The sequence below is a fragment of the Triticum aestivum genome, chromosome 5A, assembly GCF_018294505.1.
Source record: "Triticum aestivum cultivar Chinese Spring chromosome 5A, IWGSC CS RefSeq v2.1, whole genome shotgun sequence".
Lineage (NCBI taxonomy): Eukaryota > Viridiplantae > Streptophyta > Magnoliopsida > Poales > Poaceae > Triticum > Triticum aestivum.
In genome coordinates, this window is record NC_057806.1 from 655,062,017 (window position 1) to 655,075,868 (window position 13,852).

Here is a 13,852-nt window from a genome sequence, read left to right on the forward strand (position 1 = left end):
AGACAGCAGCAATTCCATGTACAAGATGTAGATTTTGCTAAAAATACCTCCATCCTTTTGATACTTCAACAAAGTTTGAAGGGTTAGCTTGAGTTGACCCCACATAGTTTTGGGTGGCAGTGCCAATGCTGTGAGTTCTTTCCATTCTGGGTTGTGTAACTTTGTCTTGCTTTCTGATTACAGCTGTTACAGTTTACAAATTTGATACTGAAGCAATTTATGCTCCCTGTTAAATTTGATTGATTTTTGTTTTGAAATGGTATGTGGATACAAATATGCATTTTGTAGCTACTTTTAGAACTTTTAAATGTTTGTAACCCAACTTTCACGGATTTGCATCAACTGTGGCATGTTTAACCATATATTCCCTCCCTGAAACAACAGTTGCCAAGATCTCCAAATATCCAAATCTTGTGCTGAATCATCAAAAAGACCTACCTATGGTCCTTTTTATTCTTGAGAATGTGTAAACTGTAAAGATGCCTTTCAGTTTTAATGCAGATACCAACCATACGTAATTTGTTTGTTTCCAACTTTTGTCTCCAGCATTCAGCGCGATTAAAACAATGGTGACAGCAACTAAGTTGTCTTTTCTTTCTAACTTATCTCTTTGTTTGTAGTTCACAGAGTCTCATGGTCTCTTTTCTCCATATTCATTTTTAGCTGTCCTTTTCGTTTACTATTTCATTATCTCACCCTTTCCATAAGATCACCACACAAATAGCCACCGAGGAGTGATCGCAAGCTACACCTCCAACACAGCACCTCTTCCTTTGAGCTGACAGGCGCCCATATATGTTCTCTTGAATAAATTCCATGCCATTTCTTGAGCCTGGTTCTTTAGTTCTGAGGTGATTGGTTATCAAGAGCAATGCAGCTGTCGACGCACGAGAAGTTACCGGCAGATTGCGGGGGTCTGGAGATAAAAATATCATTCCAAGAACACCCTGCCATCTGCCGATGACTTCTCGTAAGTCTTCAGCTGGATCAAAGGGTTTCTCTAATTTGTTTGTGCTGGAAAGCCTTGGTGAAAGTGAGGATCTTGGATCTAAATATCATATTAACATGATGTCTGAACTCAGATTGTGCTGACCTTTATTTGTGGTTTATCATCTTTGATAAGCAAAATGAGTTTGTGTTTTTATTACAGATTAATAGACCTTCTCGAGCACTTAGCATGCTATGATACTAGAGTTTATAACTCAGAACCATATTTTGGTTAATGAACTTCGTTCTGTAACTCCTGCATACTAAGTGCATATCATTGGACCTGTAACAAGAAAGGTATGAAGATGGTATAAAATAAGCGCAGCTAATCTTGCAAGCCTTTCTCTCTGAAGTCTAAACTATCTAGCCAAAACTTCTGTTACTTTTTTTTTATGTTTCTTGTACAGTAGGTCCTTGTAAGATTGATAAAATCTATGACATGAGTTTGTAGCCATCGCAGAACATACAGTTTAAGTTTATTTATGGCCTCTGCTGTAACCAGGGAGTTCACCAGCAGAGTGTTCTAGGGGCTGATACATATGTTCAGTAAGCAGGAAGTTGTCGGAGAGAAGCTGCAGCGGTTGGAGATGCTGCTAATCAAAGATCCACAGCGCAGTTGAGGCGTTTGGGAACCAAGATGGTAGGAAGCATCGAAAGGGAAACACTTCTGAGATTTTTCCTTTTTTCTGGATTGTAACTTTGTAATATTTTCTGATTAAAGCTGTTACAGTATAGGTATTGAAAAAAATATATGTTCCCTATTAAAAGGTTGATTGATTTTGGTCTTGAAATTTTTATATGGATACACAATACGCATTCCCTAACTATTTTAGAACTTTTGCACGTTTATAAGCCCAATTTTCATGCATTTGCAAATCACGTTGCATGTTTGACTATATATTCCCGCTTCTACTGAGTCATCAATAGGGCTTACCTAACTATCCTTTCTATTGTTGAGAATGTGCAAGCTGTAAAGATTCCTTTCAATTCTAATACAGATATCAACCACACATCATTTGTTTGTTTCTAAAAAAAAATTCTCTGGCCTCAGAGCGATTAAAACAATGGTGACAGCAACTAAGTTGCCTTTCATTTCTAACTTATCTCTTGATTTTTTTTCCTTGAATAAATACCTTGGTATGTTTTCTCCGTAGTCATTTTACATGTCCTTTTCATTTACAATTTATCATCTTACCTTCTCCTGTAAGATCACCACACAAATAACTACCAAGGAGTGGTTGCAAGCTACAACTCCAAAAACACCTCTTTTTTTAGCTGAGAAATGCCCTTTTTTTCTTGAATAAATTACATGCATGCCATTTCCTGAGCCATATCAAGTGGTTCTTTCGTTCTGCAATGATTGGTTACCAAGGAGCAATGCAGCTATCGACGCACAAGAAGCTACCGGCAGATTGTGGGGTCCTATAGGTAAACAGCATTCTAAGAACGAACACCCTGCCATCTGCCGATAACTTCTCGTGAGTCTTCAGCTGGATCAAAAGGTCTGCCTACTATATCTGTGCGCCGCACAGCCTTGGAGAAGGTTAAGGTCTTGGATCTAAAGATCGCATTAACATGGTGTCTGAACTCAGATTGGTGCCGACATTTATTGTTGCGCATAGAACTGTTAATGTTGTGCTTCTGTGAATTCAGTGTCTCTGGCTGGTTCGATCACCTTTTACGACCAAAACGAGTTTGTGTTTTCATTACAGATTAATAAAACTTCTCAAGCTCTTGGCATGCTATGATACTCGAGTTTATACCTCAGAATTCGTAGTTTATACCTCAGAATTCGTATTTTCATTAGCAAACTTTGTTCTGTGAAGTGTAATCCATTTGACCTGTAACAACGGTACATGGATGATACAAATTAAGTGCAAGCTAATCTTAGAGACCTTGCTGTTTGAGGACTGGCTGTGGTGCGCCGACAGGCTGATGCGGAGGGGATGGCCTAACTACTATCTTTGTCCCGTCTCAAGCTATTAGTAATTCTGGCAGTATGTGCATCAAAGGAAACAAGTCGCTTTTCATTCTCGTTTCATGGGAGCTCTGGCTTGAAATAATCGGAGGATTTTCAATGACAAGTAGCTCTCGTCGACTCAGGTTATCCTGGCCATTAGGTGATTGGCTGAGCTCTGGCGGCTGGCGGGTGGGCCTGATGCCGATCATCTGGGAGTTGCCCTGAACCAGACTTTCTCTGGGCTCTGTCCTTTTATTCAAAGTTTATTTCCTTTACTCTGATCTTTTATCCTTTTGCTATGTGCTAATACGTCAAAGCCAGCATTTGCCGGATCATTCAAAAAAAATATCTTGCAGGACTTTTTTTTCCGCCATGTAGGCCTCTAACCAGACAAACTATCCACAGCCAAAAATTCTGTTACTTTTTTTTTGGTTTCTTGTACAGTACAGGTCCTTATAAAGGTGATACAACCTATGAGCACAAGTTAGCATTCTTGTTGCTAACACTTTCTCTCCTTTCCTCCATTTCCATGGCCATGGCAGAACAGACAGTTTACCCTATGGCCTCTGCTGTAACCGGGGAGCTCACCAGCAGAGTGTTGTCGGGGCTGATACAGATGTTTGGTAAGCAGGCAGCTGCCGGAGAGAAGCTGCAGCGGCTGGAGATGCTGCTAATCAAGATCCACAGCGCGGTTGAGGCGTCAGAGAAGCGCACCATCAAGAATTTGTGGCTCCTTCGATGGCGCGAAAAGCTAAAGGAAGCAGCCTCACAAGGCGACGAAGTGCTTGCCAGCTTCATACGCAAGGCGGAAGACGCTGAAGCCACAAGGGGCGTTGACACCAACCAGCAGCAAGGCTCATCCTCTTCTTCTAGTGCTGCTTCTGCTAGAGCTACAGGTGCTCTGTCTTTCACAAGTAAATCTATGTTGGGCATGGTGCAGGGCATCCGCGACGCAACCCAGGTGCTGTTTTCGAGTGACAAAGACATGGAAAAGCTGAACAGTACACTGGACATGTTAGAGCAGCTCTCCATAGAAATCAGAGAGTTCATAAGATTGTTTCAGCTTGAGGACTGGGCAAAGGTAGATCTAACATCTACCGAGAGTATGGAGGCTCCAACAACAGAGCATAGACCAAGAAAAAAGATGAGGATCACAAGAAATTCAGGGTGCAGATTATTTGGCCTCAAATTAGATGAGGAAGACACAAAAATTTCAGCTCCGTGCGTGGAGGATGCGGTAGTGAACAAATTGATCAATCTTTCGATCAATGAAACGGCAGCTATCCAGAAGGAACAGTGTGAAATGCTCCTTGACAAGCTTGAGGAAGGGTTTGCCAATATCTGCAAGACCGTCGAGCTGGCAGATAGCCACGACCTTGGGGACATGAAGTGGCTCGCATACTGGGCTGACATCCTAAGGGAGGCCAAGATAAAAGGCTGTGTCGTTCTTGGCACCATCAGCGCTCGCAAAACACTGAGAGCCAAAGATAACGAGCCAATGGTGAAATGTGATCAAGATCAAGAGAGAGATCAATTCAGCAGTTTCGTGCATAGTATGGAGGGCTTAGCCAGGGCCGTGGAATGCTTCGGCAAATTGGTATACATGTGTTCAAGATGCTAACTTGTTGTTATCATGTCAAGGCGGCTCACCTCAATAATAAGACAGGAAGTCTAGATCCATTGTAAAAAGTATTTTCTCTTTAAATTAGAAGACATGCTAATAATGGAACAAAGGAAGCTTGTGGGAATGCTCAGAGAGGTGCTACTTGGAAGGCTTCGTATGGCCGTCACAGTGGGTGACCATCCAGTGGGAGGCTGTAGATAGTGGCAACAACAAAGTTGTCTACACCTATCACTGGCACACGTCGAAGGTAAAGGTGGAAACGAGACAGCGGCTTGCTCTGATAATGAAGCAGATGATCTCTGCAGTTTCGTGCGTACTGGGGACAGGCTGTCTTGGGATGTGCAATACTTTGACAGCTTGGTGTTGCTGTGTCCGTCGAACAAATTCCATGTTTTTTTTCTTAGTGTCAGTCGACCTTAGGGTGGCTGACACCAACTATGTCCATAACTTGTTGTTTCCACAGTCTCATACACTCACTGACTACTTAATTTTACATTTTGCGATGGGGGACACTCAGAACAGTCCTTAATTATATGTATTTATAGATTTGAGAGACTCTAGTTAGTCACATACCTTGTTTGAGAGCTAGCCATGGCACAAGTGGTTGCCACCATTGCCGCAGCAGTGGCCGCCGTGGTGACAGGACAGGGCAGTGTCCAAGTTCATGTAGAACTTCAACTGGCAGATGGCCGCTGATGAGAAGCTGCTCCTCATGAGGATTCGCAGCGCGGTCGAGGTGTGAGCGAAGCAGACCATAAAAAGTACCACGCTGGTCCAGTGGCTGGAGAAGCTCAAGGAGGCTGCCGCCCATGGTGACGAGGTGCTTCTCAGGTTCAAACATCATGCAACAGACAAAGCCACTCACTGGAACAATGATGACCAGCATGGTGCTGGTATTACCACTGTATTTCACGAGAAATGTGTGGTCCAGCATGGCATGATGCATCCGCACCGCTTCGGTGGCGCTCTTCTCTAGCGCTGAGGACAAGCTGGAGAGCACAGTGAAAGCACTTGAAAAGGCGTCGAAGAACATCAGGGAGTTCATAGGATTGCTCAGACTAGAAGCCTCATTGATCCTCAATGGAGGCGACGTGTGGTTACCACCAATCGTCAGGTCAGTTTGGGGATTCACCGCATGTGTTGACATCACCAGAGGAGCTTCTTGTCAAAGTGGATGTTTTCTTGGCTGAAACGGCAGCTGATCAAGAGCTCCAGGAACTGATTAAGCTTGTGCAAAGGCTAAGCCTTGGCTAAGATTAGCATAGCCATTGACATCACAAAACTGCGAGACATCAAATCCTATCATGCTAGCGCACTTTGCTGACACCATCCAGAAAGTTAGGAACAAGGCTGCGTCACCCTCACCGCCATCAGAACCGGCAAATAGACTGCGCAATATGACTTTGAAGTTGACAAGGTCCTCTGCTTCTTGTGCATATTGTGGAGAGCCTAGCTGGAGACATGGATGCTTCGGCCCGTCAGCTGGTTGTAATTTCCTTCCCATGTTTAAGCCAAACATGAGTGGTCCATGCTAGCATGTCTGAAAAAAAGAAAGAAAGCAATGAGACTCCATAGGTTTTCTAAATAGAAAGAAAATGGAATAGAATTCTCTAAATAATTCTCAAATAAATCTGATAAATGAGACAAAGTCTTTCTTCCAGTTTTTACCAACATAGCATTTTGTGCATTGAAGCATGGCAGCACCCTTCTTGATTGGCAGCAACTCTGTGAATCGTAAATTTCCATGACCAGAAAGGCAGAAACCATTCTTAAAAAAAAACGAGCCACACCGCCCAAGCGCCATGCTCAAGATACTTTCCGCTTCATACTGCATGGGCATGGAAAGTGAAAACGTGCAGTTGAATTCCGGCATTTGCCAATTGCCATCGTGCCAAATGTAAGCTGGACTTGTAATACTGCTTCAGGTATATTTAAGCCAACTCTATGGAAGGGAAAAAAGAGAAGACCTTGATTGGATTTTTTTTATATTTCATGCAGAATCATTAAGTGCCAATATGTATAAGATTCTGTAATCCCATGAATATCAGAGTTAAAAAAATTTATAGAGAAACTCAAGTGTCAACATAAAAACAGAGTAACTACTGACCACGGGTCCACAGTACACTAGACCTGTAGATTAACATATGTTTACTTCTGACTCCACCCATGCAGGCAAATAAGATACACATCATGCTATATCGAAAAGGTTTGATCTAACAGCAGATACAGGGAGGTTCATAAGATTGGCTGTGTGGGAGGTTCTGGCAGAGCTAGACACAGAAGAGGCGAACAAGAAAATACAGGCTTAAATGTGTTTGATCCATGCAGTGGAAACAAATTTCTTGGCTATTGAAAGCAGAATCCTATAAAATGAGAGACTCTACAAAGGGAAGTACAGAGAAATATTACCCATGTAGTCCCTGTAGTGAATGATGATGCGATCACTTGCGCAAGGAGGCTGAGATTGACTTAACAGCTCCCTGCAATAATGAGAAGGCAAGGGCGTACAAGAACAGGGAAAGCTTCAAAGCATTGGTGGCAGACAGTTCATAGATGCATAGTAAGTTACAAACTCACTGCATGAATGAAGAAGCAATGGGGAATGAGATAGTTGAGGAAAGGCTTAGAATAGTGCCAAAGAAACTCAGGGAGGCCACTGAGAGAGCAGAAGACATGCATTTATCTGCCCCTGCATGAACAAAAGGCATCATACTATTATCATATATACATGTCATGAAGTTTGTCTATGCATAGAACGGTATCTTCAAAAGTTTGGATTAATTAGATGATTCGTACATGATGCAAGCTGGGGTACACATTAGAAATGTTCTCACGATGGTCTAGGTTTTTGTAGGAAATCTTAGTCCTTGAATGTGTGCTGATGAGACATTCAGTACACAAGGCTTAGAACAGTGCCAAAGAAACTCAGAGAGGCCACTGAGAGAGCACAAGATTTGGAGACACATTTATCTGCCCCTGCATGAACAAAAGGCATCATACTGTTATCATATATACATGTCATGAAGTTTGTCTATGCATAGAGAATGGTATCTTCAAAAGTTTAGATTGGTTACATGATTCGAACAAGATGCAAACTCGGGACGCATTAGATATGTTTGCAAAATAGTCTAGGTTCTTGTAAGAAATCTTAGCCCTTAAATGTGTACTGGTGAGACATTCAGTACACAAGATAAAGTGTCTGAATGTTTATATGTTTCAGTGCTACTTCCAGTAATCTTCAGTAAACATCAGTTTTTGGCCACTGAAAGCTTTGTATTACATATAAATTGGCAAACCTCGAGGACTTGCAGAAGTTCCTCGAAAATACATCATGAGTTCACGATCGCCTGCACGTGCCGTTGAAGTTCAATCCACCCTTCACTGCACCATCAGAAACAGGATAACCTGGTGAAACACAATTGCAATCACCAGAAATCCTTGCACGAGCAGGAACCATCCTTGAAGCGATGGAAACGGCTCCTATCACGCACTATGATCTCCCGGTTATAAACCTGCGATATGCACTTAATCGCCGCATGACAATCGGAGCATACACGTAGGTTTTTTACCACCCGGACCTGTGTTCCAGGAGGAGTCCTCAGGAGCACAAATGCAATCGCCAGCTTCTCGCTGTGCCACTGAAGCGCACCCTCGTCCTCCTCATCGAGGTCAAGGAGGACCTCTGATGTAGCTGCAATATGCCCAATGCGCCTTAGCTCTCTTGACATCTCCTCAACCATCCTGTATATCTCCTTGTACTGCGGATGCGACTCATCTCCTGCTATGAACTCATGGACCTCACCATCAAGCTCAACAATGCTGCAGCCTGGCACCTTCGTAATTCCTCTCTTACTCATCTCTCTCCTAATCTCTGACTTCTCCTTCCATCTCTGCGTCAACGCGAACACGTTGGAGAGCATGACGTAGTTGGCCTCATCAGCTGGGTACTCGTTGAGAAGGTCCCTGCTGATACTTTCGCCAAGCTCGAGCCGACCATGAGCACGACAAGCAGCAACCAGAGTCCGCCAAATTATTAGGTTTGGTTTCATGGGCATCGCACGGACAAACTCCAACCCCTTCTCGACCATGCCAGCACGACCAAACATGTCAACCATACAACCATAATGCTCAATCTTAGGCTCAATACCATGCTCTGTCTTCATTGAGTGAAAGTAGCCACGGCCTTCATCAACCATTCCAGCATGGCTACATGCAGTGAGCACCCCAATGAATGCGACATCATCAGGTGGCACTCCAACAGCCTTCATTTCTTCGAACACCGCCACAGCCTCTTTCCCACGACCCTCCATCGCAAGCGCATCAATCACCGACGTCCATGACACAACAGTCCGCTCCTCCATCCCCTCGAACACAGCCACTGCCCCATCGACATCCCCGCACTTGGCGAGCGTGTCGATCAGCGCATTGCAAAGCGTCACAGACCTCCCAATTCCCTCCATCTCCACAAACCGCTCAACCCAGCGCGTGAGCTCGAGCGCGCCCAAATCAGCGGCGGCCGAAAGGACCCCAATCACCGTCACCTCATTGGGTCGCACACCACTGGCCTGCATCTCCCGGAACAGCACGACGGCATCACTCGACAGCCCGCCACGCACGTACCCCCCCATCATGGCGCTCCAGGTGACGGCGCTGTCCTTGGGCGTTCTGTCGAACACGTTCCGAGCGTCCCCGAGGAACCCGGCCCCGAAGCAGGAGTACATGTGTATGAGCGTGTTGGAGACGTAGTGGTCGGCGGCGAACCCGAACTTGAGGGCGGCGGCGTGGGCCTGGAGGCCGGCGTCCGGGGACCCCGGCGTCGCCGCGCAGGACTTGAGGAGGAACGGGAAGGTGAACTTGTTGGGGGCGACGCCGCGGCGGAGCATGAGCGGAAAGAAGGCCGCGGCGCTGCGGCGCGCGGAGGGGAGCGGGGACGCGACGTGGGCGCGGATGAGGGTGTTGAGGAGGAAGGCGTCGAGCGGGAGGCCAGGGCGGAGGAGCGCCGCGACGAGGGGCTCGAGGAGCGCGGGCGCGGCGGAGGCCGCGGCCGCGAAGAGCCTGGTGAGGACGAGCGGGTTGGAGTGGAGGCCGCACTTGAGGAGGAATGCCAGGGGCTGGAGGAGCGACGCCGGCGTCGTGGCGCGCTTCAGGAGGCGGAGGCAGTGCTGCTCGGCCGCGCGCGGCGGCGACGGCGGCGCGGTGGTGTAAGGACCGCGGCTCGGAGGCGAGCGGAGCGGGGGCCGGGGCGGCATTTGCTCGAACGCATTGCAGGCGAGCCGTGGGTCCTGCGGGTTTTGACCTTCGCTGCTTGCGCTCGAGCTCAAACTGGTTCCTCTACGGCGCAAACATGTGCGTTCTGAAGCGAAGCCGTGCACAATGCAAGCAGAACTGGCAACTTTCGAAATTTAGCCAGGCGAATTGCGATATTTTGCACAGAAACCACCATAATCTTCTCTGGTCGTTTTGATTAATAAGTTAACAATTTTGTCAGACTGTCTGAAGAGACAAGCTGCTTTTCTTCAGTTAAGAGAAACATGTGCCATTTGTGATAAAAACAAAAGACAGCAAAAATATCAGAGAATTTATCAGAAGGAGCAAAAATACATGTGAGCTGTGAGCATATGTCAAGATCTTGCTATGATCAAACACCAACATACACTTCGAACTGGATTCTTCTCTCCAGTCGAAAATCTCAAAAAGTTTTACAATGCTCCTTGAACTAATTTGGTAGCTGTGTTTCAAAGTGACGAACTAAGTTTGGTGTATACGCTGAAGCGATCGAGACCTAAGCTCTAATGAGTTACCCAGGACAGGGTCTATGAGTAAATTTTCCATATGCCCAGCCCATAGCCTACTCTGATCAGCAGGAGCTCAAACACCATGTGCAGGATGCTTGTCATGCGCACTTTGGACCCAGGTATCTCCGTCCAGCTGACAGATACTTCTGCCATCGGGATCCTCAGGTGCTTGCATAGGTACACAATCTCAACATCAAAACACCACCTGGCCATGCAGTAAGTAGGGCAGAATGAACATCCAGATTTATTCCTTGCAAGATTATTGTATTATATACTAGATAGTATCGTGGGATTTTCCCTTTCAGAAAAAAAAAATACCTCTTAAGTCTGATGTTTGTAAAGAGTTTCCTTGCAGCAGATCGAGTGAACATCTTGAAGCCACACTGGGATTTGTAATAATCAAGCAAATGAAGCGAATAAATAGCATGCCTCCCGAGAAGAAGAAAAAACGCAAATAGGAATCATCAGCGCATCTTATGTTGGCCAAAGCATACCTGTGTATCTCTGATTCCAGGACCAGCGGTCAACAGTACTACCAAGTGGAAACCTTTCATAAGGAAGTTCCGGTACCATTTCCTCTGCAGTAAACCAGGAAAAGCATATACAGCATAAGGGAGGAACCTAAGAGACTAGGAAACAGAATAAAAAATGATGGATTTCAGGAGATGTACCGTGGCAAGAGCCTGCTTCTCCAGATGAGCACGGGAACCAAAAACAGCAATTTCAACATCAGATAGCCTCTGGGATGAACTAGCAGAGAGTGCTTTCCCCGCCAATGCAAGAACCTAACAGCAAAAAAAAATCAAAAATCAAGATATTATGCTCATCACAATCAAAACAAGCCCAACAACATGGTATTGGATTGAGCGTCTGACGGACCTCAGCTTCAAGCTTTGCCAAATCAGTGACCTTAGTTGCACCATCAGCATCAAGCATGAGTAGGAGTTGACCCCTGGAATGGAGCATCCCCTAGACAATGCTTCCACAAATAATTGGAAAGCATCAATTAGAGTTGATTTGTTGAAACTAGTGTGTGGGTGGGTAGTTCAACACTCACTTTTCTGACGGCTTCACCTTTCCCATGGTTCCTTCCAAGTAGAAGAACTCGAACATTGTCAATGTTGTGCTTCTTTACATACTCAAAGGCAACTTTTGAGGTACGGTCAGTACTTCCATCATCGACAATCAATACCTGAATAAGACCAAGAAAATAACATATATTAAACCTTCAAATTGTGCTAAACAGATACAGGATTATATAAGACGTGCCACAAAATGCTAAATATCAGCCTCGGTCAATACAAAACGATGCAAATGACAATGATAACAAGATTTCGAATAGCACGTGTAGTAGATAGGTATGCTTGACTGAATTCTGCACCATTGCAAAGGCAGCTCAGATTCTATTTAGGTCTCATCAACCCATCTACTGGATTCAGTGAGGCGTTATTCATAACTTACATTTTTAATGTGAATTAGTTGTGGATCTCACAACGGCATAGCTACCAAGATCAGAGGTGCATAGAGCATAATTATGAATATCACATGGGACAATACATAAAGGACAAGTGATGAATATTCAGAAGCTAATACGATGTAGCTCTGGGAAAATTTATGCAGCTTTGTCAGGGCCTTTCTAAACACTAACAGCGGATGTAAATCTAACTCTGTAATCCTAGATCCAGGTCTTTAGTTTGGTTTTACAACCAAATGAATAGTTCATCAGAAAAAAACTATAGCAATTCAAGTTCTGCAATACAGTCATATTCTACTCACTATACTAAAGATCGGGTCAAACTCCATTGCAGGCAATTTTCATATCTGGAGAGGGGAGGGGGCTATAGGTATCCAGAATTTAGGAGCGGAAATGACATTCGTGTTTAGACCAAAACAAAACAAAACAAACTAAGTACAAATGAAGAACGTTATACTAAAATGCATAATCTTCTAAATAAATCCAAGTTAGTTCCGCTTGCAGAAGTAGCTTGCACCATCCAAATTTATCATATCAAATAAAGATGATGAACATGTTCAATTCTCACATACCTCATAAGTAAATGACTTGTCGGCAGATGAGCGTTGTTTCAGGTAGCTAATGGAGAAAGAAAGAAAAGAAATACAGTGATTAACATAGCGTATCAAGCAATCGCCTATCAGATGAAGCTGCAGTTACATACAGGCAACTGGTTGTATAAACTGCACAGTACTGTTCAAAGATAAGAAACTTGACAGAGCAACGAATGCTGGTATCAGGGCCTTACTTGAGCGTCTCTGTAAGAGCCTCCGGGAGCCGACACTCCTCGTTGTAAGCAGGAACGATCAACGAAATGTACTTCTCGGCAGGGTCAAAAATCGACGGGCAGGGAACCTACGACAGGCAGCACAAGCAAATGAGCAAACACCTAGCGTGCACACCGTGCCACAGCACAAACAATTCGTACGAGCAATCAGCACCTTCTTGAGCGAGCCAGGGTCCTCGAAGAAGGCGTCCGAGACGGCGGTCCTCTCAATCCTGCGGCCGAATCCGAACGGCGGACCAGTCAACGACGGAGAGGGCCAGATCCCAAGAGAGAGAAGAGGGGAGTACAGAGGAGGCTTACGAGTGCATGCATCCGATCTTGCGGATGTGCTCGAGGAATACCGCGGCGACGCCCAGCACGAGCACGACGACCTGCGCACATGAGGAGAAGAGAGGGCGTCAGCGGCGGGAGGAGGGGGTGGGGAGGGGAGCCGAAGGGGGGGGGGGGGGGGGGGCGGGGTGGGAGGGGAGGGAGGGCAGTACGAGGGAGCCGAGGAGGAGGGTCAGCGAAAGGGAGGCGGGGAGGAGGCCCGCGGCGGCGGAGAGCGGCCAGGCGGCGCCGGCCATCGCGACGGCCGGTGGGCGTCGTGGGTAGACCCAAACCCCACCTACTGCTCCCCTCGCGTGCACTCCAGGTTCCCGGAGCCGGGTCGGGCAGATCTGCGGGAGCCGGCAGGTTTGTGTGCTACCCGTATAGACGTATAGTATCGTGGGAAGTGGTGACACATTGGGCATTTTCGATTCAAATGATTTTCAAAATGGTTGGAGAGTTAGCAAAAAAGTTCTCCGAAAACTTAGGAGCCTCCCGATAGGCGACTAGGGTTTCAAGGGGAAGCGGCGGCGCGCGCCTGATCTCGATCAGCGAGGCACACTCGGGCGGCGCTAAGATGAGTTCATCCGGCGTCGGCAAAGAAGATGAAGGAACGCTCTCGCCGTGCGTGGCAAGGGCGAGGCTGGAGGAGGCGATGGGCAAGTTAGATCTAACTGAGGAAGAAGCCACGCCATTAGTGATTGACGACGTCAAGGAGGGGGAACCGACGAAGTGGTCGCTGGCGGGCAAGGTACTACACCGGCATACACTCCATATTTAGACGATCTCCAATGCCCTTCGGCTTGCATGGGGTAACCCCTAAGGGCTTGAGCTTCAACTCTGTGGGAGAAAACACGTCTGTGGCGGAGTTCTCTAA

General features: G+C 46.0%; 2 protein-coding genes across 5 annotated transcripts; both read right to left on the reverse strand.

The window, feature by feature from the left end:
- Window positions 1-2: 2 nt before the first annotated feature.
- On the reverse strand, window positions 3-10,001 carry LOC123105671 (pentatricopeptide repeat-containing protein At4g21065). Of its 4 annotated transcripts, none has more exons than XR_006450973.1 (5): window positions 7,868-10,001; window positions 7,368-7,547; window positions 6,981-7,260; window positions 6,240-6,399; window positions 3-6,111 (listed from the first exon to the last, which is right to left on the reverse strand). XR_006450973.1 is itself a non-coding variant. In XM_044527779.1 (1 exon), exon 1 carries the CDS (start codon window positions 9,818-9,820, stop codon window positions 7,997-7,999), a length of 1,824 nt encoding a protein of 607 aa, XP_044383714.1. In that variant the 5' UTR covers window positions 9,821-10,001; the 3' UTR covers window positions 7,606-7,996. The 4 variants fall into 4 exon arrangements, 1 of the variants encoding a protein (XP_044383714.1); XR_006450971.1 differs by having other exon boundaries at window positions 4-6,111; window positions 6,240-6,513; XR_006450972.1 differs by lacking the exons at window positions 3-6,111; window positions 6,240-6,399 and having other exon boundaries at window positions 6,616-7,260.
- Window positions 10,002-10,132: 131 nt separating this feature from the next.
- Window positions 10,133-13,358, reverse strand: LOC123105672 (dolichyl-phosphate beta-glucosyltransferase). The gene is made up of 11 exons (XM_044527780.1): window positions 13,149-13,358; window positions 12,967-13,037; window positions 12,821-12,878; window positions 12,628-12,734; window positions 12,413-12,458; window positions 11,424-11,558; window positions 11,246-11,335; window positions 11,038-11,151; window positions 10,861-10,944; window positions 10,685-10,749; window positions 10,133-10,571 (listed from the first exon to the last, which is right to left on the reverse strand). Exons 1-11 carry the CDS (start codon window positions 13,230-13,232, stop codon window positions 10,385-10,387), a joined length of 1,041 nt encoding a protein of 346 aa, XP_044383715.1. The 5' UTR covers window positions 13,233-13,358; the 3' UTR covers window positions 10,133-10,384.
- Between the last annotated feature and the right edge of the window lie 494 nt (window positions 13,359-13,852).